This window comes from Aptenodytes patagonicus, chromosome 1 (genome assembly GCF_965638725.1).
Source record: "Aptenodytes patagonicus chromosome 1, bAptPat1.pri.cur, whole genome shotgun sequence".
In the NCBI taxonomy this organism is placed as follows: domain Eukaryota; kingdom Metazoa; phylum Chordata; class Aves; order Sphenisciformes; family Spheniscidae; genus Aptenodytes; species Aptenodytes patagonicus.
The window spans coordinates 12,665,437-12,690,733 of record NC_134949.1 but is presented as its reverse complement, the minus strand read 5'-3'; the positions used below and the strand labels follow the sequence as shown (position 1 = coordinate 12,690,733).

The 25,297-nt window shown below is 42.6% G+C and overlaps 1 protein-coding gene across 13 annotated transcripts in view; it reads right to left on the bottom strand.

The window, feature by feature from the left end:
* Window positions 1–25,297, bottom strand: part of MAGI2 (membrane associated guanylate kinase, WW and PDZ domain containing 2) — a 776,332-nt gene that overhangs the window by 293,326 nt on the left and 457,709 nt on the right. For all 13 annotated transcript variants that reach the window (XM_076363454.1, XM_076362360.1, XM_076362617.1 and 10 more), the window contains one exon: window positions 11,243–11,362. In XM_076363454.1, coding sequence (XP_076219569.1) covers window positions 11,243–11,362 — 120 coding nt within the window. The remainder of the gene's footprint in view (window positions 1–11,242; window positions 11,363–25,297) is intronic.

Genomic DNA, 25,297 nt, shown 5'->3' with positions numbered 1-25,297 from the left:
TCAAAGCAACATTTTTGTCTTTGCATTCCTCTGATCTTCAACAGCCTTGAGGAAGCTCTAAACTAGGTCAGATATCAACATGCTGTGGTCATGGCTAAGTCACATCCTATCTCTTCCTGGTGATGGCTGAGAGAGCTTAGACTTACAGTTAAATGAGTCTGGAAAGATAAATCTAAATCCTGAAAAGGCACTCAGTTTGCAGATGCTGTGGCACCTCTCCTGCACCACTTTAAGTGCTGGTGCACTGAATATATTGCATTTTCCTTATGCTGGCGTAGGTTTCTTCTGCATCAGTAGGCTCTTTTAAAGCTTAGTCTATATTCCTGGCTTTTTTTTTTCCGTATGCATGACATAAAATAACTGTAGCTGTAGGTCATCAACTGGGCTATTATATTTCATTCTCTATCAGCATATTTGACCTTGATTTCTGATTGTATCGCCATTACTTTTACAAGAAATACAAGGGAAGCCTTCCATTGGCCAAAAAACACTGTGGATCTATTCTTTCATTTACACAAGGTAAAACATAGAGTAATTATATTTGAAAACAGCATAAACCCAATATACGGCTTTCCCTGCACTCGAAAGGTTTTGTTTTGTTTGTTTTTAATATCTTTAGGTTTGTTTTGTTTTGTTTTGTTTTGTTTTTAATCAGAAACTGCCTTGCTTTGAAACACTTCTTTCAGTGCTTGGGTTTTGTTGGTTTTTTATCTTGTTTTAATTAGATCACTTGGGAAGTAATGTAACACTATTGCAGAAAAAGCTGTATCAGTAGCTGAATCCTTCTTTTCAATTAACCATACAAATCCAGGCCTTCTTCCCACACTTATACTGTATTATTCCGCACTTGGCACAATCTACTTCTCTCAGTGTCCTTCATTATTTTAAGGTCATCTTGATAGGAAACAGCCCATTCCCTTGTTTTGTGCCAGCAGGCAGCAAGATGCACACTTTTACCTGTCTGGGGTCCATCATAGCAGCCATGACCAGGGTTGCATGCAGTAATGCAAAGTCCTAGAATACCTTGCTATTGAAACAGAGTAATCAAAGTGAGATTTCAAAAAAACACAACTCTTCCCAAGGCCATAAAAAGGAATTTTTTATGTCTTGCTGCGAAGCAATTTCTGCTGAAAGAATAGAAATACAGAAACTACAATCCAATCCTTGCTAGTACAGAGAAGTCTTATCCTGGTTTTATGGAACATTGTGCAAACAAGGGAAGACTCTAAGGGAACTACAGGTGTGTCATGGAGGCAGAAGCATGGACATGCAACCAAGGAGAAATAGAGAAATGTTTCCTGGATACACAGGGCAGAATTAGGAAGGCCAAAGAACAGCTAGAGCTGAAATTGCTGAAGGACATCAAGGGCAACAGGAAAGGTTTCTACAGCCACAGCAGCAACAAAAGGAAGACCGGGGAGAACACAGGCCTGCTGCCCAATGTGGTAGGTGACCAAGTGATGGAGAGCATGGAAAAGGCTACCTCAGTGAAGGACTCAATGTCTTCACTCCCTCAGCCTTTACTAGCAAGGTCTACTGCTCACTCCCAGGCCTTTCAGATCTTTGCTTAGTAGCAAAGACTGGCAGAGACAGGTACTACCCATGGTACAGAAGGATCAAATTAGGTACTAATTATGTCAGCTGAACATATGCAAGTCCATAGGACTGGATAGAATGCATCTGAAGGTGCTGGGAAGCTGGCTTGATGTTATTTTGAGACCAGGCTCTATCACGTTTGAAAAGCTATCATGTGGTGATTAAGGGAGCAAAAGCTAGAGAAGGCAGTTGTTAAAACTATCTTCAAAAAAGGCAAGAAGGATTTAGGGAACATACTCAGAAAAAAAAAATCTTTTGATTCATAGGAAGATGTTAATAGGAAAATATTATGGAAGCTTCAGTATAGCTTGTCCTTAGAAAATAAAACTGCTTCAATATTTTTCAAAAATTCTGAGGTTGACAAAATGGAAAAGCTTGTAGCAATGGGGATTTTCTCTATGTGTTTTATGAAGAACCTCTCAAACACTTTTTGGACTGCAGTTTATGGTATTTAGCAGAATACTACTTGCTACAGGAAGGAGATAATTTCTCGTCTGCAGCCGAATAATGAGAAATGTCACAAATACAAATGTGTAGTATCCAAGAGGATATAAAATCCCGAGGAACTTCATAAAGACATAGTAACACAATAATTGCATGTAAACTGCATATGATATAACAAACATTGTGTCTTTCCAGTAACGTTTTAAAAAATGGAGATCTCTGTAACTGAGCAATCTAGCTAAACATTTCTCCAGAGCAATGACATGTTGTTATGATTTGTAATTTGAGATGTTAAAGAATTTAACATCTTTTGTAATAACTACAGACAAATGTGCCTGATCAGTGTGATAGCCTGATAGCTCAGGCTGTACAGAGTTTGACAGTGTTTTTCTAGTACAGTCTGCATTTAAACTAAAACAACACAATACATACTGCAGTCGAAGTTTGGTTAGAAACGTATGTGAAATGTGCACATTAACTGGTTGTGATCTGTTTTATAAAAAAACCCCAGTCAAAACCTAATGTGTCACATAGACAGCATTAATAAATACTATACTGTAGTAGACAATACTATACTACAGCCTTTAATTAATCCCTCTACTAGTGCAGGAATATTTCCACTAATAACTACTTTTAAACTTCCTAAGAGATGAAACTTGGATCTCCACCTCTGGAGGTTATTTTAACATTTAAATCACATTAGTATGAGAAAATTTGTTCCCAGTATTAAATCCAAATGTTCGTCTTTTCCAGATACATCACATTAGCCCTGGTTACTTATTTGCCCAACTTTGAATTATCTTTATTCATCCATTGGGTTCACACATTTTAAATTCTCTGAGCTTCTCAATCATTACTCAACAAAGCTCTATCTGATGAGTTCTCTAAATTTATTTCCTACACCTCTCCTGGTAATTTGCATTACTTTTGTCTGGACACTTCAGTTTGTTAATACCTTTCTGGTAGTGACTGCACAGAATTGTAAAGAATAGGGCAGGTCTTGGGCTGAGCTGACACATGATCAACCCAGCTCAGAAAAAAGCATAAAGGTCATTTCTTGATTTCTCTGCAGCCGAGATCCTCTTGGTGCTGATCCAGTTTTGATATAAAATAATGTACGTTGACAGTTTTTTCAGCGAGCCTGTTTGAGCAGAAAGGGTTTCTGGAGCACACAGACCCATATAATATGTGCTCTGTGGCACCTGGTCCTGCTTTACATCCTGGGAACACACATAGAAGAGTGTTGTGTGCCTGGGGAACATACATCCATCTGATTTCCTTAGGAAAATTACCAGCTGATGTTAATTTAAAGCAACCCTGAGCTGACAAGAAGTTGCTGCTTGTGGTAGCTACAGAATCTTAACAGAACACAGATTAGATGAATTGAATGTCCATGCACACTTCTGCTGAGCTACGCAGAACTAGCCAGCAGAATTATGGGTTCTACCAAGCCCTGTGTGACAGTGGCTAGTCTCTGACCTTGTGCCTGACACAACTGGCTGAAAGAAGCACTGCACATTGACTCAGGGAGAGCACCAGCCAGCACCCTGGGATGGTCAGAAACACTGCTCTGGCTACCTAGCACCCTCTATTTAGGCAGCAGAGCTGTGGCAGGCCAGGCAGGGAGTTCAGTCTAGCAGCTGACTGCATCACAGCTCAGTCAAGTGCATCCCAATCACAGCCTACTCAACCCACACACAGATCAAGGCTATCCATGGCCATCCTTGGTACCACCATCTACTGGGCAGGGGATGTGAGCAGAAAGATGCTCCTGGAGACAGAGACAATTGCAATGACTGTTGGTTTTCTTTCATCTGAACCCTGTTAGAAGCCGTGGGGAAGCCAGTGATCTCTTTGATTTGTCTGGAAGTGCACAGAATGAAGGAGCCACCACATCTTTGCATCAGGATGCTGTCTGTTTAAAGGCAGAATGGTCCAACTCTTCTAATTTCACACGTAAAACTATAGTCACATAAGCTTCTATTTCCTGGATGCCTGTGGGAGTGGGTGTAGTATAGTAGTATAGTGACCTGTACTGACACACGTGGTCCAGGTGCCACTTTTTCATAGAATAATAGAATCATAGAATCATTTAGGTTGGAAAAGACCTTTAAGATCATCAAGTCCAACTGTTAACCTAGCACTGCCAAGTCCACCACTAAACCATGTCTCCAAGTACCACTCTACAAATCTTTTAAATACCTCCAGGGATGGTGACTCAACCACTTCCCTGGGCAGCCTGTTCCAATGCTTGATAACCCTTTCGGTGAATAATTTTTTCCTATTATCCAATCTAAACCTCCCCTGGTGCAACTTGAGGCTGTTTCATCTTGTCCAATCACTTGCTATTTGGGAAAAGAGACCGACACCCACCTCGCTACAACCTCCTTTTAGGTAGTTGTAGAGAACGATCATGCTACATTATGATGAACATCTGGATGTCATTTTTTCTTATTGCTTGCATTCTTGCAGTAGGCCAAAACTGACCATATCTTCAATATTTCTGAAAGAATAGTATTTGCCTATTGATATGGTCTGCAGCCTCAGGTATCTGTAAGCTTTCACCAGCCAGCAGCTTGGTTGCAGTGTCACCAGAGTGAGAGGACCACAGCAGGACTACGGACTACTACCCTCACCTGACAGCCCTGGCAGCAGGAGGCAAGCAGCATCACTCGCAAAACAGTTAGTGTTTTGATGTCACCAGTGTTCCTGTCTCTGGATGCTAGCTAAGACAGAGGCCTGATTTCCTAAGATAGAATCAACCACACACTAGGAATACCAATTATTAAAATAATGAGCATTTATACAGCCTCCAATTCAGAACAGAGAGGATGGATACATTCTGTCACACTAATCCTATATTTCAGAAAGTTTAAAAAGGCACTGTAGAAGTTATGAAAGTTGCCCTTTATATTGCAATAGTATAATTTTTAAAAGCAGCTGGTTTTCATACAAAAAGGAAATCCTATTTATTCAAGTTTGATTCCTTCCTTATTACTTCCCTGAGAAAATGACAAAACACTTAAATAAACTTTAAAAAAAGAAGTAAATGTGATGTTTTTTGCCCTAAAATGCATTAACAAATGTAGACAGGATTCCTTATACGTGTTGATATATCCACTGGCATTATGTTTTTGAGCTTTTGAGCATTTATATTTTTGAAGGCTATGCTTCCCACTTTATTTTTTAAGAAAAAAAATCATTAGTTCTTTGCATTTCATATTTAATGATGAGATTCAACTCCCTCCTCTGCCCCAAGGGTAAGGGAGGAAACGCAACAAAGCCCATAAAATCTTACTAATATAGAATCGGTACAAGAACTCAATCAGGTCATGAAGTCACTGACTGTATATAATATTTCTTCTCCTATTTTTTGACCTAAATGTTGATATATCCACATTTACATGTTCTCTGAATACGGTGGTGAGAAGTGGACATCATATTGATATGGGATCTACCACTTCGAGAGGCACTTTCGACAGGAATGTGATCTTTACTATAAAGTATCTCATTACATTTGTCTTATGCCCTTGAAAACACTTTCTGCTGTTAAAAGACATGGCTTTTGAAGGACTACTTCTATTTTTATCTGTATAAATCTACCTCATGATTCCTTTTTTTTCCATTTTAAATCAGAATATTTCATTAACTACTGTGTTTAGGTCTTAGGAGCGTAATATTTTATTATCTTTATTTTGATTAATTTCCTTTGTATCCCTCTGCTGTAGAGTGCTCAGGATGTCCTGCTCATAAGGGGACGCTGCATACAGTAAGTGGGTGGAATGCTGAATTCCTTACAATTTTTTACATGGAAGAATGGAATAAAAACTACTGGAATCAAACACCACCTGTTTATAAAACCATTGTCACCACAACGCAGTAATTCAAAAATCCATTGCCTACGTGGAGCAGTCCTTAACTCATATTTTAAATGTACAGATAGTAAAATGAAATGTTAATTGAAAATGCATTAGCTGAACAGAAGGGTTTAGATAATTTAGAAGGTTTTAGGCTAACTTTGGCTTGAGAGATGGAATGAAAGCCTATGTAAAACTTAATGTCTTCTTGGGTATGAAGACTCTCTCCAGGCGAATGGAATCAGAGCACCTCCCGGTGTTGCTTACGTGCCAGTGTGTGGGAAGAGTCACAGGCAAGACCGTTTCAACCCACATTCACTTCCCCATGGGACCTCATCATAATGGTGACTCAACTGAAAACATGTAAGGTGATCCCTTAAAACTGTTCCTAAAACAACTGTAAGTTTTGTGTCCTCAAATAAACAAGTAATACAGAACACTAAGGTTTTACCAATGGGATGTATTCAATCTTTTTTTTAAAGACTTAATAATTACAGAGTTCTGGAATATTAAGTAAATTCCAGCTAACATTCAGCCTTCTGCCAAATAATACTCCATCAGTAAAAAAAATATGGGTGAAATTCTGTCTCCATTTAAGCCAGCTGGAATTTTACCACGGACTTCAGTGGGGCCAAGCGAAGTCCATGATCACATAAGTGGTTAAATAGCTTCAGTGAGCTTTGAATTTTAACTAGTGAATGAATTTGAGAGAATTCCAAACAATCAAATAAATGATAAAAAGTGGATTTTTTTACAAAATTAATGGCACAATAACTAAAATGATTGCTTTTCATGGGATAAATTAAGGACTATTCTTATATTAATAGTAAATAAGATGTCTTTTATAAAACAACTGTTATGGAGCTCTTCTGAGGCAAACAAAAATTCGATAGAAAAAAAGAGAGTTCTACTTAGTACATTATTCATAGGTGTACTGGTTGAAGTCACTTATTTTCATAATTTTGCCACATCTTTAACTGTTATAAACAAGCTTTTCTATGTCTGCATTTCTTATAGAGTTCCACACTGCTAAAACCCCTCTTGCTTTTGTGTATTTGAAATGCATTTATGTCCTTGTGGATTATCAACAAACACGTTTCTTTTTCTTACAGTATTTATACACTGAACAATTCTTATTATTTCTGGTACTGCTACTCCATATGTTAGTTTTAAAAGGCAATTCTATGCATAGCATGCATTGCTCTTACAGTCTTACATTATTAATACTTCATAATGATGCCTTACCATAACCTTCAATCATGTACCTTAACATACCTGGGTTTTGGAAATAATACTGAAGCTGTTACATTTCTGTTTATGAGCATTGGCATTCTTAACCAATATAAATTTCAGTTCATTTTCAGTCTGCTGATACGCTGCACTGGCTAAGAAATTTTGCTGCTCTAATAAGGAGATGGGAACAGCCTTTGAAGCCAGTGATCCATGAAGTCTCCATACAGGTTTTGACATATCAGAGAGATGACAGTATATCGAGCCAACCCTCCTATCGGAGAAGTTGTAAAAGACAGCACACGCATATAGTTTGTCTGTTCATCACAGCTTTGTTATTCTGCATTTTACAGATTTGCACATAGTGTGCCAATTCAAAGACCATCTATGAACTTTATTCCAGAAACTGGAAAAGGAATGTGGATTATTTTGCTGGGGCACGTCCTCCTGTGCTACATGAGTCTGCATAACAGAGGCAGGTGGCTTTCATTCTGCACAGGAACACTTCCTCCTCTGGTACAGGACTACGGTTATTTTACCTTACCCCAATTTCTGTGTTAGAAACAAGTTTTATCTCCAATGAAGTTATCATTCTGGGCCAAATCAGAATTCCTTTAATCAGTACAGTAAATTGGAATTCTGCTAAAAAGAAACAAAGTGAAACCTTTAGGGTTTGGCTGCACTATTATACAAAGACCTCCAAATAAATGAGTTTGGTGTGCTTCAGGCAAACACTCCCTGCCCTAAATAGCAATGCATTGGTGGAATTCACTGAAAGTTTATTACAAATTCAGAACTCAATGACAATCTCACTGAAGTTAATGTGACTTGGACTATTAATCTGAGTGAGAGTGGAAGTGAGCCTTGTATTCTTCTTTCTCTCGTTCTGCATTGAATAGTGTCACCTAGATTGCCATGGAACTTTACCACAGGTAAGCTGCAAAATGTGCAGCCGCTGTTTATGTACCATTATGTATGTTTAAAATAATTCATATCTATACAGATGGCTTGGTCTTTCCAGCAGTTGCTCAAAAAGGCATAAATAGAAAAGGTCAAAATAGTAATGGATTTGGTCCTACTGAAACAAAATATTTTCATATTTGCAAAACTGGTAAAAAAAGAGATTTGTAGAGTTTTTATCATGAACATACTGTTGCTTTTCTACAGCACTTTGGAATACTACAGTCATTCACAGTTGTCACAAAAGTGGTAGACAAAGAAAGGCATATTGACAGCCTAAGTATAAGAAGGTCACAGAGCATCCTATTTTTAATTCTGAGGATTTTATAACTTAAAAATCTATTTTAAAACTCAAAAATAAAGTGTGCTTCAAAAAAAAAAAAAAAAGAAATACAGAACTATACGTTTCTAAGAATGTATACTGGTTTCACTTATAGATTATATCCTGTCCAGGTTGGAATCACAACTATTATTTGCTTGCACCAGAAGAAAAATTTTCTGATTGTTTTCACTGGTTTTCTCATTACTATGAGAAAATATCCCCCCTCCCAACAATACTGAATACTATAATGAACAATACAAAGACTCAGTGGCAGGTAAGTCTCCACTTGGTCTCCTTCTCCTCTGGTTTACCTGGATGTTTCTGATTCTCTTTGGATTTCATACAGTAACAAGTAAATTGACTGAATCAACCCTTCTAGTCAATAAGTGGTGAAAAACAACACACGAACACAGAGTTGTCTTTTTATCTCAACTAAATGAGAAATCTCTTCTTTAAACATTTTTCTGGTAGAGACAAACTGCTACATAGTGACTGTGGTTAGACAATCAGCATAGACCGACTCAGCTAAACTATAGAAACTTAACTAAATACAGAATGAATTTTTCCAGACAAAAAAAAGAAATAATAAAAAAATCTGCAAACCAATTTATTAACATTGAGAATCATTAAAAAGAAGGATGATTTGTTTCAGAGGCCTGATAACCAGTGTTGATAAAGAGAGAAAATTCATCTCCTAGAACGTGCATGCTCACATAAGTTGCTTGATCTATGGAAGGATTAAAAAATCATCTTCTCTTAGTGGAGGGAATTGAAAATTTCTTTGCTCTGGTTGGTATAATTGTCACCAGTAAACTTAATCACTGCAGACTTAATGTGCTCAGGAAAACTTGTGACTGAATGATTAGCAAAATCCTTCCCTGAGGAAGGTACTACCGTCATGAAGAATTAATCAGGAAATGGGGGGGTGTAACTTTGTAAGGTCATGTCGAAAAGTCTTTGTATGGGAACAGGAGAAACAGTATCTGTAAACTAGGTATATTTTCTAATGCTTTACCTATTATTTGCCATAATAAATGGACAGATAATGTATTATCTATTATTTGTCAGAATGCACATCTGGTGATTGGGAAACCCGGGAATCAAAGACAGGATTTATGCAGAAATTGGTCTGTTGCATTTATTTTGTTTTGCATTTAGTTTCTGACTTCTTGGTTGCAGTGAACTTGTCATCTGTGATCAGCAAATGACGTGACAGACATTGCATAGTCAAGACTTTGAACCTCTCTTCAGCTAGGTCCTCAGCCGGTTTAAGGAGTTATGCAGACTTCCCCAACCAATATTTCACCTTGCTGTCCACTCAGCTCTGGTAGCTGGTATTAAAAGACACCTCTCAGTATCCCTCGAGGGACAAAAGAGCACTGTGAATTAATTTAACCTAGCAGTTCAATCTCTACAAACTTGCTACAAACTAATGAAATTACATGGTCAAGCAATGACAGACTTGTGCTACACTTAAGCTCCTTTAATGTTAGTTTCAAACACCTAAGGTAACAAAAAGATACTTCAAGAAAGGCTTGTTGTTTCATGAATCTCTGATAAATGTAAAATTGTGGTGTTGTACTTGTATTAATGTTTCGGTAACTTCTACCATTAGGTGTCAGACAGTGGGGAAAAAAGTAGAAAAGGAAAAGACGATATATTTTCCTTTATTTGACCTTCTTTAATGGAAATCTTTGTAACAAGTTCTGTATTGAGATAACTCTTTATGAAAATTTATTTATGTTCCAATGGGTACTTTGTGCTGATTAGGTGAGAAAGGATTACCTTCTTTCCTGCTATTTATAACACAGCTAATGATTTTCTTTGGGGTGAATAGCTTCTTATTTATCTTCAGATGCTTTCCTTGACAGGGACAAAGTCAGGACAAAAAGGTCTTCATTGCTTCTTTTGCTACAAGGTAAAAATATGGGGCCGCTTCCTGTAACTGGTTCTACTCACCCAGGTATTCTTATATGTATGGGTCATATTTTTCATATAAAGGGTGTTCCCTGTCATTTTGAAGATTACAGTAGAAAGACCTATCCATTACTCAGTTATCTTAAATACTAGTGTATTTCTAAGCATCTGGTTTAAAATAGTATAGCATTATTCTGGTTTTATTAAAACGCCCTGCTATGTAACCGCCCTTCCATTTATAGTAGTTTCTCTTTCAGGATAGCTGTGTTTCGGAAAAGGTTTCAAATCAGATGAATCATCAGTTCTCCTGGGAAGCACCGTTCTGCAATAAGCTGCTGGCTCTTTGCCCCATATACAGACATTTTCTAATACAGTCATTAGGACAGTTCCTATCCCTCTGTCATATTACAAAATTAATGAGTTCTTTTCAATAACTTTACAAAGCCCATAAGACATGACATAGCAAATCCTTCCTGTTTTACTTAAATAGTGAGTTTTCAACCTCTGATATAGATTGGTATTTGCAGGATCACACGTGCAAAGGAAAAGTGTCAGCCTTACAACGGATTTCTGTTGTACAGTTTGTTTGTCCTATGTTAGAAAAGCAGCTGTTTGCTGAAATTTTGTGGAAATCTCCTCAAGTATTTGTCATAAAGAACTAGTGTTTCTTTCCTGTAAGGGCAATGTATTATCCTGTTTCTCTTAACCAGTATAATATACTAAAATTATAATGAACCCATCTGCATTTAGCTTTTACATATGAAAATATTTTCATAATTGCCACATGGCTCGTCACAAATTTCTGATAACAGTAGCAATGACACATTTGTAATGGGATGTCCCAGTGCAATTCCAGCAAATTAGAAAAAAGCATAATGAAAACATGAGATAGTTTTAGCAGTAAAAACGTGCTTACCTTCATAGGTTCCACTTTCTAAGAGAGCGCCACTTTTCTCCAATTCCATAAAATCTTCAACAGTGATGAAAATATAGTCCACACCAGGGACTTCCCCCTCCTTATGTGGCCTTGTGGTGCCTATTAATAAGACAAAAGACACACTGTCAAGTACGTGACCTAAATGTAGAATGATCTTTTTGAAAGTTTTGGAAAATTTACAAAGTAAACCATTGAAAGAACACATTATATAGCACATCCTCCTTGTGAGGATGTCTTTCAAAACCATATAGCTACATTTGTTAAAGCTGACAGAGGTATTTGAGATGCATGTTTAAGATCATGCCAGAAGTTCTTTGGCTCCATATTATTTATTCTCACTAATGAAAATGCATCATACTGCTATTCTTTTTATGTTACTAGAAAGACCCTCAGTGACACCAGGCATTCAGAGGTAACACAAATCTTTGATGTGTATTTTCTATGGCCTCAAAGTCTTGTCTACAATTAATCTGCTTCATGACCTTTTAAACATTTATTTAGTACACAAAATAATAGATCTATAAGTAAATCTGTAAGGGTTATATTCACATTGCTTGTTTCAATGCCATAAGCGGACTTGATAAATGGTTAGGCTTAAGGGACTGAGTGATTCAAATCACCTGCTAACCATGCTGTCAAACTGCGAAGGTGCTTATATTTAGTTATTGCCCCTATTGCCATCTCTAGATGACAGAACTCCATAAACGCAAACAGACAATATTTCATACATGCTGAGAAGTGACTCGGCTTAGCTAGCAGAAGTTGAGATGTTAGCAGGGAAGCATCTGAATTTGACCTAATTTCCGAACGGTCCAGTTTATTGCAGTCAGGCTGTCCCTATTTGACTGAAACCACTAAATAAGTCTCAAAACTCCATTTGGAAATGGGGAAGTTTGAGGTCCTCCTCAGTCTCAGAGTGTTTGAAACATCTTAATCAATCAATTCTTCATCAATACTGTAGCGATTACATCACACTCACAGGGTTTGGTTTCAAGACTCTTGACACCGGGAAGTGGCTAGAAACCAGATCTTCCACTTCCTGGACAAAAGTTTAACATTATGATAGTGTGCAGAAGACTCTGTCTCTTCCTCAGTTATTAATCCACCACCTTAAACACTGTATCATGACTCTTATATTACGCAGTAGCGATTCAGACTTCTCTTCAGGTCAGCCAACATAAAATCTATTTTATCTACTTTTTGATGTCTATTATTCAGACATCTGCATTTAAACCTCTTGAATCATTTTGTGTGAGACTCATTGTGAGATTAAGAAAACTAAGTACAATTGTCTACATTTCTGCCATGTGTATAAACTATTATATTCAATAGAGATCTCATCAATGGTGGAAGCAAGAGAGCTGTTCAGCTGCCTACCTGCTAAGAACTCAATTCAGTTGGCCATACATAGGTCTCTGTGGGATGCCTCATATATCCATCTGAAGCTAGCAGATATGCAAAGGGCAAAATATCCCTTGCATTGCCCCAAATGCACAAAATTATCCTTTGCACTGCCCAAAATGCAGCTGTCTTAATCTCATACTGAATCCCACTCTATAGCTAGATCTAACGGAGAATTCTGTGCAACAAAGAGCACGTTGGAATTGCAAGGCTCTCTCAGTGACAATGACAGGACTCCCATGCTCTCAGTGATTCCTACTGGCCAGTGCTCAGCTTTGCCAAAGCACTGGATGACCTTCAGAGTTGTCCAAACTCCTTGGTGTCAGTGGAGACATAGAGACATAATGGTGCCTTAGTTAGGTTTTCTGGACTGCTTGTTATAGACACCTTTCTCTCCTCACAGGCAGCCTGAATGTCTATGGCAAAGACTGAAGGAGCCTGAGAAGATAATATTTCAGTAGCTAACATCAGGAATATGTTTTGATGAATCTATAAGACACTTTCCCTCATTTGTCTGATTCCAATTCCCTTTTCATCTCAACATTTAAAACTGGAACATCTTATTTGACTGGTTTTTTTTTCTGGGAATTTCATATTTGCAGAAATGGGTTCATTAGGATTATTACTATTGTGTTTCAGGGATGGTATGGTTAAAACACTCAGACACTTAGATTGTCCATAAATATGTTGAATTTACTCCCCATGGAATATCTGACCCCTGGAGATGCAGCAGCATCCTCAAAGATCTCCATCCCTTTGTGAGAACTGTGCAGAAGCACAGAGATTCTGGCAAGCCCCCGAGCTCCTGGCAGCTCTGCTAAGAGCAGATGTTTGATCTGTGTGCTCTCTCCTGAGGAATCTTTCACTCCCAAAGTCTATTGACAGGAACTGTATCTTCCTCATAAAACACTTTGGCAAATCAAGGCTATGTTATTCCTAGACATGGCACAGGGAAGAAGCTGGCATATTAGATGAGTACCTCTAGCTTACTGTTTCTTCAATATTTTTTTATGTAGCTAAACTAGGATTACCAGAAGTTTATCAATCAGACAAAAATACACGTTACATAGAATGTGGAGGTAAGCCCTGCTTTGAGTGGAAAGTTGGACCAGATGACCTACCGAGCCCCCTCCCAGCTTAAATTTTCAATGATTCTATGATATTAAGTATTAATACACTGCAGTTTGTTTTAAACACATGGATATTCAGCAGTCATATTCAGCAGGGATGACTGCAAAGTCTCACAGGAGGTCCAACAACAGACTCGGTTATCTCTATGTTTCTCTCTTTTGGTCACGGTCTTTGGTCAACTTGCCTAGAAAAGTGTAATAGACTAAATTTCAGATTCTGAATCTGTCTCTTAAATTGGAAGCCAAAGACCTGACCTTTCTGCCCTTATGTGACTTAGTCACGTTCTTTTGGATATGGTACATATATGATAACGTTTGCATATGCCCTGCACTATGAATTGAATATTCTGTCTAATCTGCTTCACCTATTTCAAATGAAATGCATGGTCCACTTATAGACTAATTCTGTATCCTTAACACACAGCTTAACTCTAGCCTATCTGTTCTCCAGTCAAATTGCTCATCACCTATCCCCACGTGTAAGGTAGCCATGAGATGTGCTGTATTTAGAGCTGCGGATGTAATAATTATTTTGTTCTATAACACTCCAAGATTTCAAATAGTTGCTATTTTGCTTTAAGCTGAAACTAATGGATTTTTGTGGCAAAACCACAAGACCCAGAACTCCGCTTTAGAATCACCAGTGTGCTACTGTACACAACAGCTTCTTAATTTAGTCTCCCTGAATCTCAGTTTCCCACTGATTTTCCTAGGTGACTAAATAGATACTGGTAATTCTACAGTATGTTTTCCTTTCTCCATTTCTTTTGCACCCCACGGTTTCACTAGATATCCCAGCATGGAGATGAGGTATCCTTTCTCATGAAGGTTGAATTGAAATAGGTAAATTACACAAATGAACATTTTAAAGGAAAAGCAGATTTTCTGGATTTTTTTTTTGCCAGTTCTACCTATACCTGCTAGGTCTGTCCTACAATGCCAGGAGATAATACAGTCACTCAGATGGTAACATGGAAGGTTTCAGCCTCTTATAATCCTTAGGGAGCCTGCTCCAAGAGCTCAGCATTGTATTGTATACTGAGGGTTCTACTCCTATAAGATGTCAACTACTCACTTCCTTCAAAAAATGGAGAAAAGAGCAAACCGTGATCACTAGTTGCATGTGTTCAGGGTGACTCTTACCCCAGGTACAGCAGTTTCCATCCCCACCAGAACTTTATTGCTCTTGATAAAATCTTACTGAGTCCCATTTCCCTCCTGCATCTGTTCTCATTCCCTCAGCCTGGAGGACCTGAGATCTTGCAAACAGTTAAAGCAATTCCCTGACTAATGGAATAATCAATAGTTATTGCCTCTTTTACTCCTTCGCCCCGGAGGAACTGAGTTGCTGCTATTAATACTTCTGCTGTCCTTTATACCTTTCTGTAAGCACCATAGGGTTTGCAATGTGCAGGTTAACAGACTTGGAGGCAGTTACTGGAGAATCTGAAACACCCATCAAGATCTGAACATTGAGGTCTATATATAGGAATCTTATAGACTATAGGCAATTTTTCTTTTTCCTTGCTTTTAAACTAATGCAGTTACTGTTCTTAATAGATTTTGTCTTTAACTACATTCATATAGACAGATAAGCAGGCCTAAAACTATGCTGATTCAAGACTTAAAACAAAGGATTAATTCCAAGCCTCATATTTTTACAGAAACACAACACCTCTTGTTATACAGCATCAAGGCTTAATAGGACACACTTGCTACTGCTTATAATATTTAGCATTTTATTAACGTAAAATGAAAATAGGAACCCAGTTACCATTTTGTTACCATGGTAACATATGAAAAATAATCTTTGACTTCCATAATGAAAGAACATGATCTTGCAGGATCAAAACCAGCAAAGGATATTTGCACTATGCATATTTCTGACAAATACAATCTGTTGTTGCTGTTGAATAGAAGACACAAAAGGAGTAGCTTGCAAGTAACCACAACCAGTCCATACAAGCAAGTCCTGTCACACAGTGTGTAGGTACCTTAGAAATTACAGGAACTTGACCTACAAAACCTGGACTGATACTGACTTTCTTTGATTTCATGAGCACTGCTTGCATCGTTCATTGATTTGCTTTCAAAAACAATATTAGGGTCATTCACTGAGCAACTACTTTGTCTGGATTTATAACTTCAAGATGGGTAGTTGTGACAGTTTAGAGGTATTTAAGCTATGTGGCAGATGTTTAAAAAAAAAAAAGTTCCTTTGCCTTTGCAGCTTGTTTCTTCTTCTGTGCTACAGTGGGGACATGGTGATTCACCATATTTGAGTGCAGGCTTTCCATGCTCAGTGTTATGTTATATGATGGTGCTATGTTTCTGGAGAGAAATAAGGTGCCATTTACATGAACAGCCTTTGAAAGAGCATTTTTCTTTTAACTGAGTATAAGGCACCTGAGGGTATAAATTTAGACACCTAAGAAATCTTTACAATCAATAAGAAAAGGAGTGTGTTAGTTTAATAGCAATAAACTATTTTTGAAATACTGCTTATATGAGCTTGGGGAACAATAAATAACATTTAACATGGAAGTTTTATGTTGACTGCTAGTGCAGATTGGAAAAATGGTCAGTTCATGTAGTGTTCAGTCCAGATTCCCATTATTAGTATAAAACTATGGAATTATTAACTCTGGAAGAACTCCAGGGTTGGAAAGCTCCACACCAGTTAGTCCAGGTAGAACAACTAGGAATTTATATGTCTCTTTTTTTAATCTCAGCATCCAAGTACATAATTATAACATATTAGTGCTTATTTGGGAACAAGGTGCTCAATTTGACTTTGAAAATATTTCCACTTCTTAGAAGCACTGATTCTTCATAGTCTCTGTCTGGCTCTGCTACTTTGAAAAGCAGGAAAGGTGCTCTCTCAATATTTCTTTTATTGCTAACTCCATGTAGTTATGCATGATAGGAAAAGAGGCAAATTTATTTATGGGTCAGCATAGGAATATGAAAGTTAGTTAAAAATCCCAGAACTATGACAGGAAAGACTCAGAAAGGTGTTCTGTGCTCAGTACCATAGACACATTTTCAAGAACACTTCATCCTTCCACATTAAACAATCTGTATTTTACAGTCTTTGGCAGCATTACAAGGATAATATCACACAAGTGTATCAGGTAGTGTTTTCCTCAATCCCTGCAGTGGCAGGGAAGGATACTGAAAGGAACAGGAAAACACACCTGATCAACACGTGGCTCAAGGGCTGGTGCCATCGGAGGAATTTTGGCTTTTTTGATCACGGGGAGGTTTACACGGCACCGGGCCTGCTGGCGACAGATGGAGTTCAGCTGTCTCACAGGGGGAAAAGGATCATCGCTCATGAATTGGCAGGGCTCATTGAGAGGGCTTTAAACTAGGTTCGAAGGGGGAAGGGGATAAAACCAGGCTCACTAGAGATGAGCCTAGGGGTGGCGTGCCGATGCCGGGGGCGAAATCGATAGCCCAGCTCAAGTGCATCTCCACCAATGCATGCAGCATGGGCGGCAAACAGGAGGAGCTGGAAGCCATTGTGCAGCGGGAGAGAAATGACTTAGTCGCCATCACAGAAACATGGTGGGGTGACTCTCATGGCTGGAGTGCTGCAATGGATGGCTATAAACTCTTCAGAAGGGACAGGCGAGGAAGGAGAGGAGGTGGCCCTGTATGTTAGGGAGTGTTTCGATTGTCTAGAGCTCAACGATTGTGATGATGATGTGGTTGAGTGTTTATGGGTAAGGATGAGGGGGAAGGCCAATGAGGCAGATATCCTGCTGGGAGTCTGTTATAGACCACCCAACCAGGATGAAGAGGTGGATGAAGTGTTCTACAAGCAGCTGGCAGAAGTTTCTCAATCGCTAGCCCTTGTTCTCATGGGGGACTTCAACTTCCCAGACATCTGCTGGAAATACAACATGGCAGAGAGGAAGCAGTCTAGGAGGTTCCTGGAGTGTGTGGAAGACAACTTCCTGACACAGCTGGTAAGGGAGCCTACCAGGGGAGATGCCTCGCTCGACCTGCTGTTTACTAACAGAGAAGGACTGGTGGGAGATGTGGTGGTTGGAGGCTGTCTTGGGCTTAGCGACCATGAAATGGTAGAATTCTTGATTCTTGGTGAAGTAAGGAGGGGGGGCAGCAAAACCGCAACCATGGACTTCCGGAGAGTGGACTTTGGCCTGTTCAGGACGCTGGTTGAGAGAGTCCCTTGGGAGACAGTCCTGAAGGGCAAAGGGGTCCAGGAAGGCTGGATGATCTTCAAGAAGGAAGTCTTAAAGGCGCAGGAGCAGGCTGTCCCTGTACGCCCTAAGAAGAACGGGCGGGGAAGACGACCGGCCTGGCTGAACGGGGAGCTTTTGCTGGGACTCAGGAAAAAAAGGAGAGTTTACCACTTGTGGAAGAAGGGGCAGGCGACTCAGGAAGAGTACAGGGATCTCGTTAGGTCGTGCAGAGAAGAAATGAGAAAGGCAAAAGCCCAGCTAGAACGCAATCTGGGCGCTGTCGTTAGAGACGACAAAAAATGTTTTTACAAATGTATTAATGACAAGAAGAGAGCCAAGGAGAATCTCCATCCCTTATTGGATGTGGGGGGGAACATTGTCACCGAGGATGAGGAAAAGGCTGAGGTACTCAATGCCTTCTTTGCCTCAGTCTTTAACAGGCAGAGCAGTTATCCTCAGGGTACTCGGCCCCCCGAGCTGGAAGACGGGGACGGCGAGCAGGATGAACCCCCCGTAATCCAAGAGGAAGCAGTCAATGACCTGCTACGCCACCTGGACACTCACAAGTCTATGGGGCCAGATGGGATCCACCCGAGAGTGCTGAGGGAGCTGGTGGAGGAGCTCGCCAAGCCACTCTCCATTGTTTATCAGCAGTCCTGGTTAACGGGGGAGGTCCCGGATGACTGGAGACTTGCCAATGTGACGCCCATCTACAAGAAGGGCCAGAAAGAGGATCCGGGGAACTACAGGCCTGTCAGCCTGACCTCGGTGCTGGGGAAGATTATGGAGCAGTTCATCTTGAGGGCGCTCACAAGGCATGTGCGGGACAACCAGGGGATCAGGCCCAGCCAGCACGGGTTCATGAGAGGCAGGTCCTGCTTGACCAACCTGATCTCCTTCTATGACCAGGTGACCCGCCTAGTGGATGAGGGAAAGGCTGTGGATGTGGCCTACCTGGACTTCAGGAAGGCCTTTGACACCGTCTCCCACAGCATTCTCCTCGAGAAGCTGGCGGCTCACGGCTTAGACAGGTGTACTCTGCGCTGGGTCAAAAACTGGCTGGACGGCCGGGCCCAGAGAGTTGTGGTGAATGGAGTTAAATCCAGCTGGCGGCCGGTCACGAGCGGTGTTCCCCAGGGCTCAGTTTTGGGGCCGGTCTTGTTCAATCTCTTTCTCAATGATCTGGATGAGGGGATCGAGTGCACCCTCAGTAAGTTTGCAGACGACACCAAGTTGGGCGGGAGTGTTGATCTGCTCGAGGGCAGGAAGGCTCTGCAGAGGGACCTGGACAGGCTGGATCAATGGGCCCAGGCCAACTGTATGAGGTTCAACAAGGCCAAGTGCCGGGTCCTGCACTTGGGCCACAACAACCCCATGCAGCGCTACAGGCTTGGGGAAGAGTGGCTGGAAAGCTGCCCAGCAGAGAAGGACCTGGGGGTGCTGGTTGACAGCCGGCTGAACATGAGCCGGCAGTGTGCCCAGGCGGCCAAGAAGGCCAATGGCATCCTGGCCTGTATCAGAAACAGTGTGGCCAGCAGGAGTAGGGAAGTGATCGTGCCCCTGTACTCGGCACTGGGGAGGCCGCACCTCGAATACTGTGTTCAGTTTTGGGCCCCTCACTACAAGAAGGACATTGAGGTGTTGGAGCGTGTCCAGAGAAGGGCAACGAGGCTGGCGAGGGGTCTGGAGAACAAGTCTTATGAGGAGTGGCTGAGGGAACTGGGGTTGTTTAGCCTGGGGAAAAGGAGGCTGAAGGGAGACCTCATCGCTCTCTACAACTCCCTGAAAGGAGGTTGTAGCGAGGTGGGTGTCGGTCTCTTCTCCAAGTAACAAGCGATAGGACAAGAGGAAATGGCCTCAAGTTGCGCCAGGGGAGGTTTAGCAGCTGTCCAGGTCTCTGGCTGCAGGGAGTGCCTGAGCCTGTCAGCTGTGCCGGAGGGCGGCAGAGACACCACCTGTGTGCGGTGTGACCAGGTGGATGATCTGCTCGGCCTGGTGGCAGAGCTGAAGGAGGAGGTGGAAAGGTTGAGGAGTATCCGGGAGTGTGAGAGGGAGATAGATTGGTGGAGCCGCACCCTACCGTTCCTGAGGCAGAGGCAGCAGGAGGAGGCTCCGCGAGAAGCAGAGGATCCCCTGCCTTCTTGCCACCAGGTAGAAAAAGGGGACCTAAGCGATGGGGGGGGATGGAAACGGGTCCCTGCTCGGCGTGCCAGGCGAACCCCCGCCCGGCCTCCCTCACCTTCCCGGTTGCCTTTACACAACAGATATGGGGCCCTGGAACTTGAGGGCGAGGCAAGCGAGGATGTAGACGAAGGTCCATCCGGGGGGTCGCCTAGGGTGAGGCAGTCAGCCCCACGCATTACAACTGCCGCTGCTAAGAAAAAAAGGAGGGTAATTGTCATAGGCGATTCCCTTCTGAGGGGAACAGAGGGCCCGATATGCCGACCGGACCCGTCCCACAGGGAAGTCTGCTGCCTCCCTGGGGCCCGGGTCAGAGACATCACTAGGAAGCTCCCTGGTTTGGTACGGCCTTCTGATTACTACCCGCTGCTGGTTATACAGGCTGGCAGTGATGAGGTTGCGGAGAGAAGTCCTGCAGCGATCAAAAGGGACTTCAGGGCACTGGGGCGACTGGTTCAAGGATCGGGAGCACAGGTAGTGTTTTCCTCTATCCCTACAGTGGCAGGGAAGGATACTGAAAGGAGCAGGAAAACACACCTGATCAACGCGTGGCTCAGGGGCTGGTGCCGTCGGAGGAATTTTGGCTTTTTTGATCATGGGGAGGTTTACATGGCACCGGGCCTGCTGGTGACAGACGGAGTCCAGCTGTCTCGCAAGGGAAAAAGGATCATGGCTCATGAATTGGCAGGGCTCATTGAGAGGGCTTTAAACTAGGTTCGAAGGGGGAAGGGGATAAAACCAGGCTCGCTAGAGATGAGCCGAGGGGTGGCGTGCCGATGCCGGGGGCGAAATCGATAGCCCAGCTCAAGTGCATATACACCAATGCACGCAGCATGGGCGGCAAGCAGGAGGAGCTGGAAGCCATTGTGCAGCGGGAGAGATATGACTTAGTCGGCATCACAGAATCATGGTGGGGTGACTCTCACGACTGGAGTGCTGCAATGGATGGCTACAGACTCTTCAGAAGGGACAGGTGAGGAAGGAGAGGCGGTGGGGTGGCCCTGTATGTTAGGGAGTGTTTTGATTGTATAGAGCTCAACGATTGTGATGATGGTACGGTTGAGTGTCTATGGGTAAGGATGAGGGGGAAGGCCAACGAGGCAGATATCCTGCTGGGAGTCTGTTATAGACCACCCAACCAGGATGAAGGGGCGGATGAAGCGTTCTATAAGCGGCTGGCAGAAGTTTCTCAATCGCTAGCCCTTGTTCTCGTGGGGGATTTCAACTTCCCGGATGTCTGCTGGAAATACAACACGGCAGAGAGGAAGCAGTCTAGGAGGTTCCTGGAGTGTGTGGAAGACAACTTCCTGACGCAGCTGGTAAGGGAGCCTACCAGGGGAGGTGCCTCGCTCGACCTGCTGTTTACAAACAGAGAAGGACTGGTGGGAGATGTGGTGGTCGGAGGCCGTCTTGGGCTTAGCGACCATGAAATGGTAGAATTCTCGATTCTCGGTGAAGTAAGGAGGGGGGGCAGCAAAACCGCAACCATGGACTTCCGGAGGGCGGACTTTGGCCTGTTCAGGACGCTGGCTGAGAGGGTCCCGTGGGAGACGGTCCTGAAGGGCAAAGGGGTCCAGGAAGGCTGGACGATCTTCAAGAAGGAAGTCTTAAAGGCGCAGGAGCAGGCTGTCCCTGTACGCCGTAAGAAGAATGGGCGGGGAAGACGACCGGCCTGGCTGAACGGGGAGCTCTTGCTGGGACTCAGGAAAAAAAGGAGAGTTTACCGCTTGTGGAAGAAGGGGCAGGCGACTCAAGAAGAGTACAGGGATCTTGTTAGGTCGTGCAGAGAAGAAATGAGAAAGGCAAAAGCCCAGCTAGAACGCAATCTGGCCGCTGTCGTTAAAGACAACAAAAAAAGTTTTTACAAATATATTAATGACAAGAAGAGAGCCAAGGAGAATCTCCATCCTTTATTGGATGCAAGGGGGAACATTGTCACTGAGGATGAGGAAAAGGCTGAGGTACTCAATGCCTTCTTTGCCTCAGTCTTTAACAGGCAGACCAGTTATCCTCAGGGTACTCGGCCCCCCGAGCTGGAAGACGGGGACGGCGAGCAGGATGAACCCCCCGTAATCCAGGAGGAAGCAGTCAATGACCTGCTATGCCACCTGGACACTCACAAGTCTATGGGGCCGGATGGGATCCACCCGAGAGTGCTGAGGGAGCTGGCGGAGGTGCTCGCCAAGCCACTCTCCATCATTTATCAGCAGTCCTGGTTAACGGGGGAGGTCCCGGATGACTGGAGGCTTGCCAATGTGACGCCCATCCACAAGAAGGGCCGGAAGGAGGATCCGGGGAACTACAGGCCTGTCAGCCTGACCTCGGTGCCGGGGAAGATTATGGAGCGGCTCATCTTGAGGGCGCTCACAAGGCATGAGCGGGACAACCAGGGGATCCGGCCTAGCCAGCACGGGTTCATGAGAGGCAGGTCCTGCTTGACCAACCTGATCTCCTTCTATGACCAGGTGACCCGCCTAGTGGATGAGGGAAAGGCTGTGGATGTGGCCTACCTGGACTTCAGCAAGGCCTTTGACACTGTCTCCCACAGCATTCTCCTCGAGAAGCTGGCGGCTCACGGCTTAGACAGGTGGACTCTGCGCTGGGTCAAAAACTGGCTGGATGGCCGGGCCCAGAGAGTTGTGGTGAATGGAGTTCAATCCAGTTGGCGGCCGGTCACGAGCGGTGTTCCCCAGGGCTCAGTACTGGGGCCGGTCTTGTTCAATATCTTTATCGATGATCTGGATGAGGGGATGGAGTGCACCCTCAGTAAGTTTGCAGACGACACCAAGTTGGGTGGGAGTGTTGATCTGCTCGAGGGTAGGAAGGCTCTGCAGAGGGACCTGGACAGGCTGGATCGATGGGCCCAGGCCAACTGTATGAGGTTCAACAAGGACAAGTGCCGGGTCCTGCACTTCGGCCACAACAACCCCATGCAGCGCTACAGGCTTGGGGAAGAGTGGCTGGAAAGCTGCCCAGCAGAGAAGGACCTGGGGGTGTTGGTCGACAGCCGGCTGAACATGAGCCGGCAGTGTGCCCAGGCGGCCAAGAAGGCCAATGGCATCCTGGCCTGTATCAGAAAGAGTGTGGCCAGTAGGAGTAGGGAAGTGATCGTGCCCCTGTACTCGGCACTGGTGAGGCCGCACCTCGAATACTGTGTTCAGTTTTGGGCCCCTCACTACAAGAAGGACGTTGAGGTGCTGGAGCGTGTCCAGAGAAGGGCAACGAGGCTGGTGAGGGGTCTGGAGAACAAGTCTTATGAGGAGCGGCTGAGGGAACTGGGGTTGTTTAGCCTGGAGAAAAGGAGGCTGAGGGGAGACCTCATCGCTCTCTACAACTACCTGAAAGGAGGTTGTAGCGAGGTGGGTGTTGGTCTTTTCTCCGAAGTAACAAGCGATAGGACAAGAGGAAATGGCCTCAAGTTGCGGCAGGGGAGGTTTAGATTGGATGTAAGGAAAAATTTCTTTACTGAAAGAGTGGTGAAACATTGGAACAGGCTGCCCAGGGAAGTGGTTGAGTCCCCATCCCTGGAAGTATTTAAAAGACGTGTAGATGAGGCGCTTAGGGACATGGTTTAGTGGGCATGGTGGTGTTGGGTTGACGGTTGGACTCGATGATCTTAGAGGTCTCTTCCAACCTCAATGATTCTATGATTCTATGATTCTATGATTCTAGGTTTAGATTGGACATGAGGAAAAATTTCTTTACTGAAAGAGTGGTTAAACATTGGCACAGGCTGCCCAGGGAGGTGGTTGAGTCCCCATCCCTGGAGGTATCTAAAAGACGTGTAGACGAGGCACTCAGGGACATGGTTTAGTGGGCATGGTGGTGTTGGGTTGCTGGTTGGACTCGATGATCTTAGAGGTCTTTTCCAACCTTAACGATTCTATGATTCTATGATTCTAAGTAGTGCTCCTGTACAGTCTATATGATGGTCAGGCGAGTAGAAATAAAAGCCTTAGTCCCTGCATGGTCCAATACCTACTCACAGACTTTGTGCACAGGTTTCAATGCTCCGAGCTTATAGGCATATTATAAATATTTATATTATTACATTTTTAATTACAAGTTAAGGGCAAACATGGCACACTTCTTCACTATCCAAACACCTTCACTGTTATTTAGCTGATTTGCATTTGGATTCATAGATTGGTTCCTATTGCATGAGGTAAATACAAAAGCAAAGGTGTGTCTTTGCCACAAGGATTTACAGTGTAAATGAAAGGCACAGTAATAACCTAGGCCTTTTTGCATAATGAACTACTCCTAGATTCATTTTCCAAATGTATGGAAGCAAATTATTGTGCTTATTTGTTCCAAATCCAACAAAACATAAAAAGAAAAAAATCTTTAATATATAAAGCCCTTTTATTAGACATTCTACTGAAAATTTGTTCTGTAATTCTGCTCTGTACAACAGCTTGTTGTGGAAAAGCGGTACACCAGGCTGTCTTACATTACAGTAGCTGGAGGGATGCCTCCTGCAGAAACAGACTGCTAATCTTTAATAAACTTCAGCTGAGCCCTTGGTACGACCTTGTATACACTTTGCTTTAGAAAAATTCAACAATGTTTAATTAGCTCTTTTGTTTGTTTGCCAAATTACTCTGGGACATTATTATTGTGAGGAACTGAAATGTATGGGAAATTATACCTTTCTTGTCCAATTACTAACTGCATTAAGCAGAGAAACACCACATTCATCCTGATCTACTGAATTCCCAGCTGAAGAGAATAATAAATATAATTTTCAAGTAAAGTTATTTTAGATATACTACAAAGCAGGAAGCTTCAAGTGTTTATGATTCTTCTCATAACAACAACACAAAACAATGGCATAAGCCCCTTCTTGCCAACGGTCATGAAGAGGAAAAGTTTCTTCCTCTTTCTAAGTGTGCAATACCAGCACCTTCTCTGATGCATCCCTATAAAAATAATTGGAGAAGCAAAGGAATGAATTCCAGATTCCTGAAAATATTTTTCAGGGGTAATAGTTTCAAACTGCATTAAAAAGCAGGTTGTTGGCAAATGTGATCCTGAAGAAGATCTCCAGGTTAATCAATTCAAATACCACTAGCAAAGGTGCTAAATGCTCTACAGTGAGGCAAAGCCAG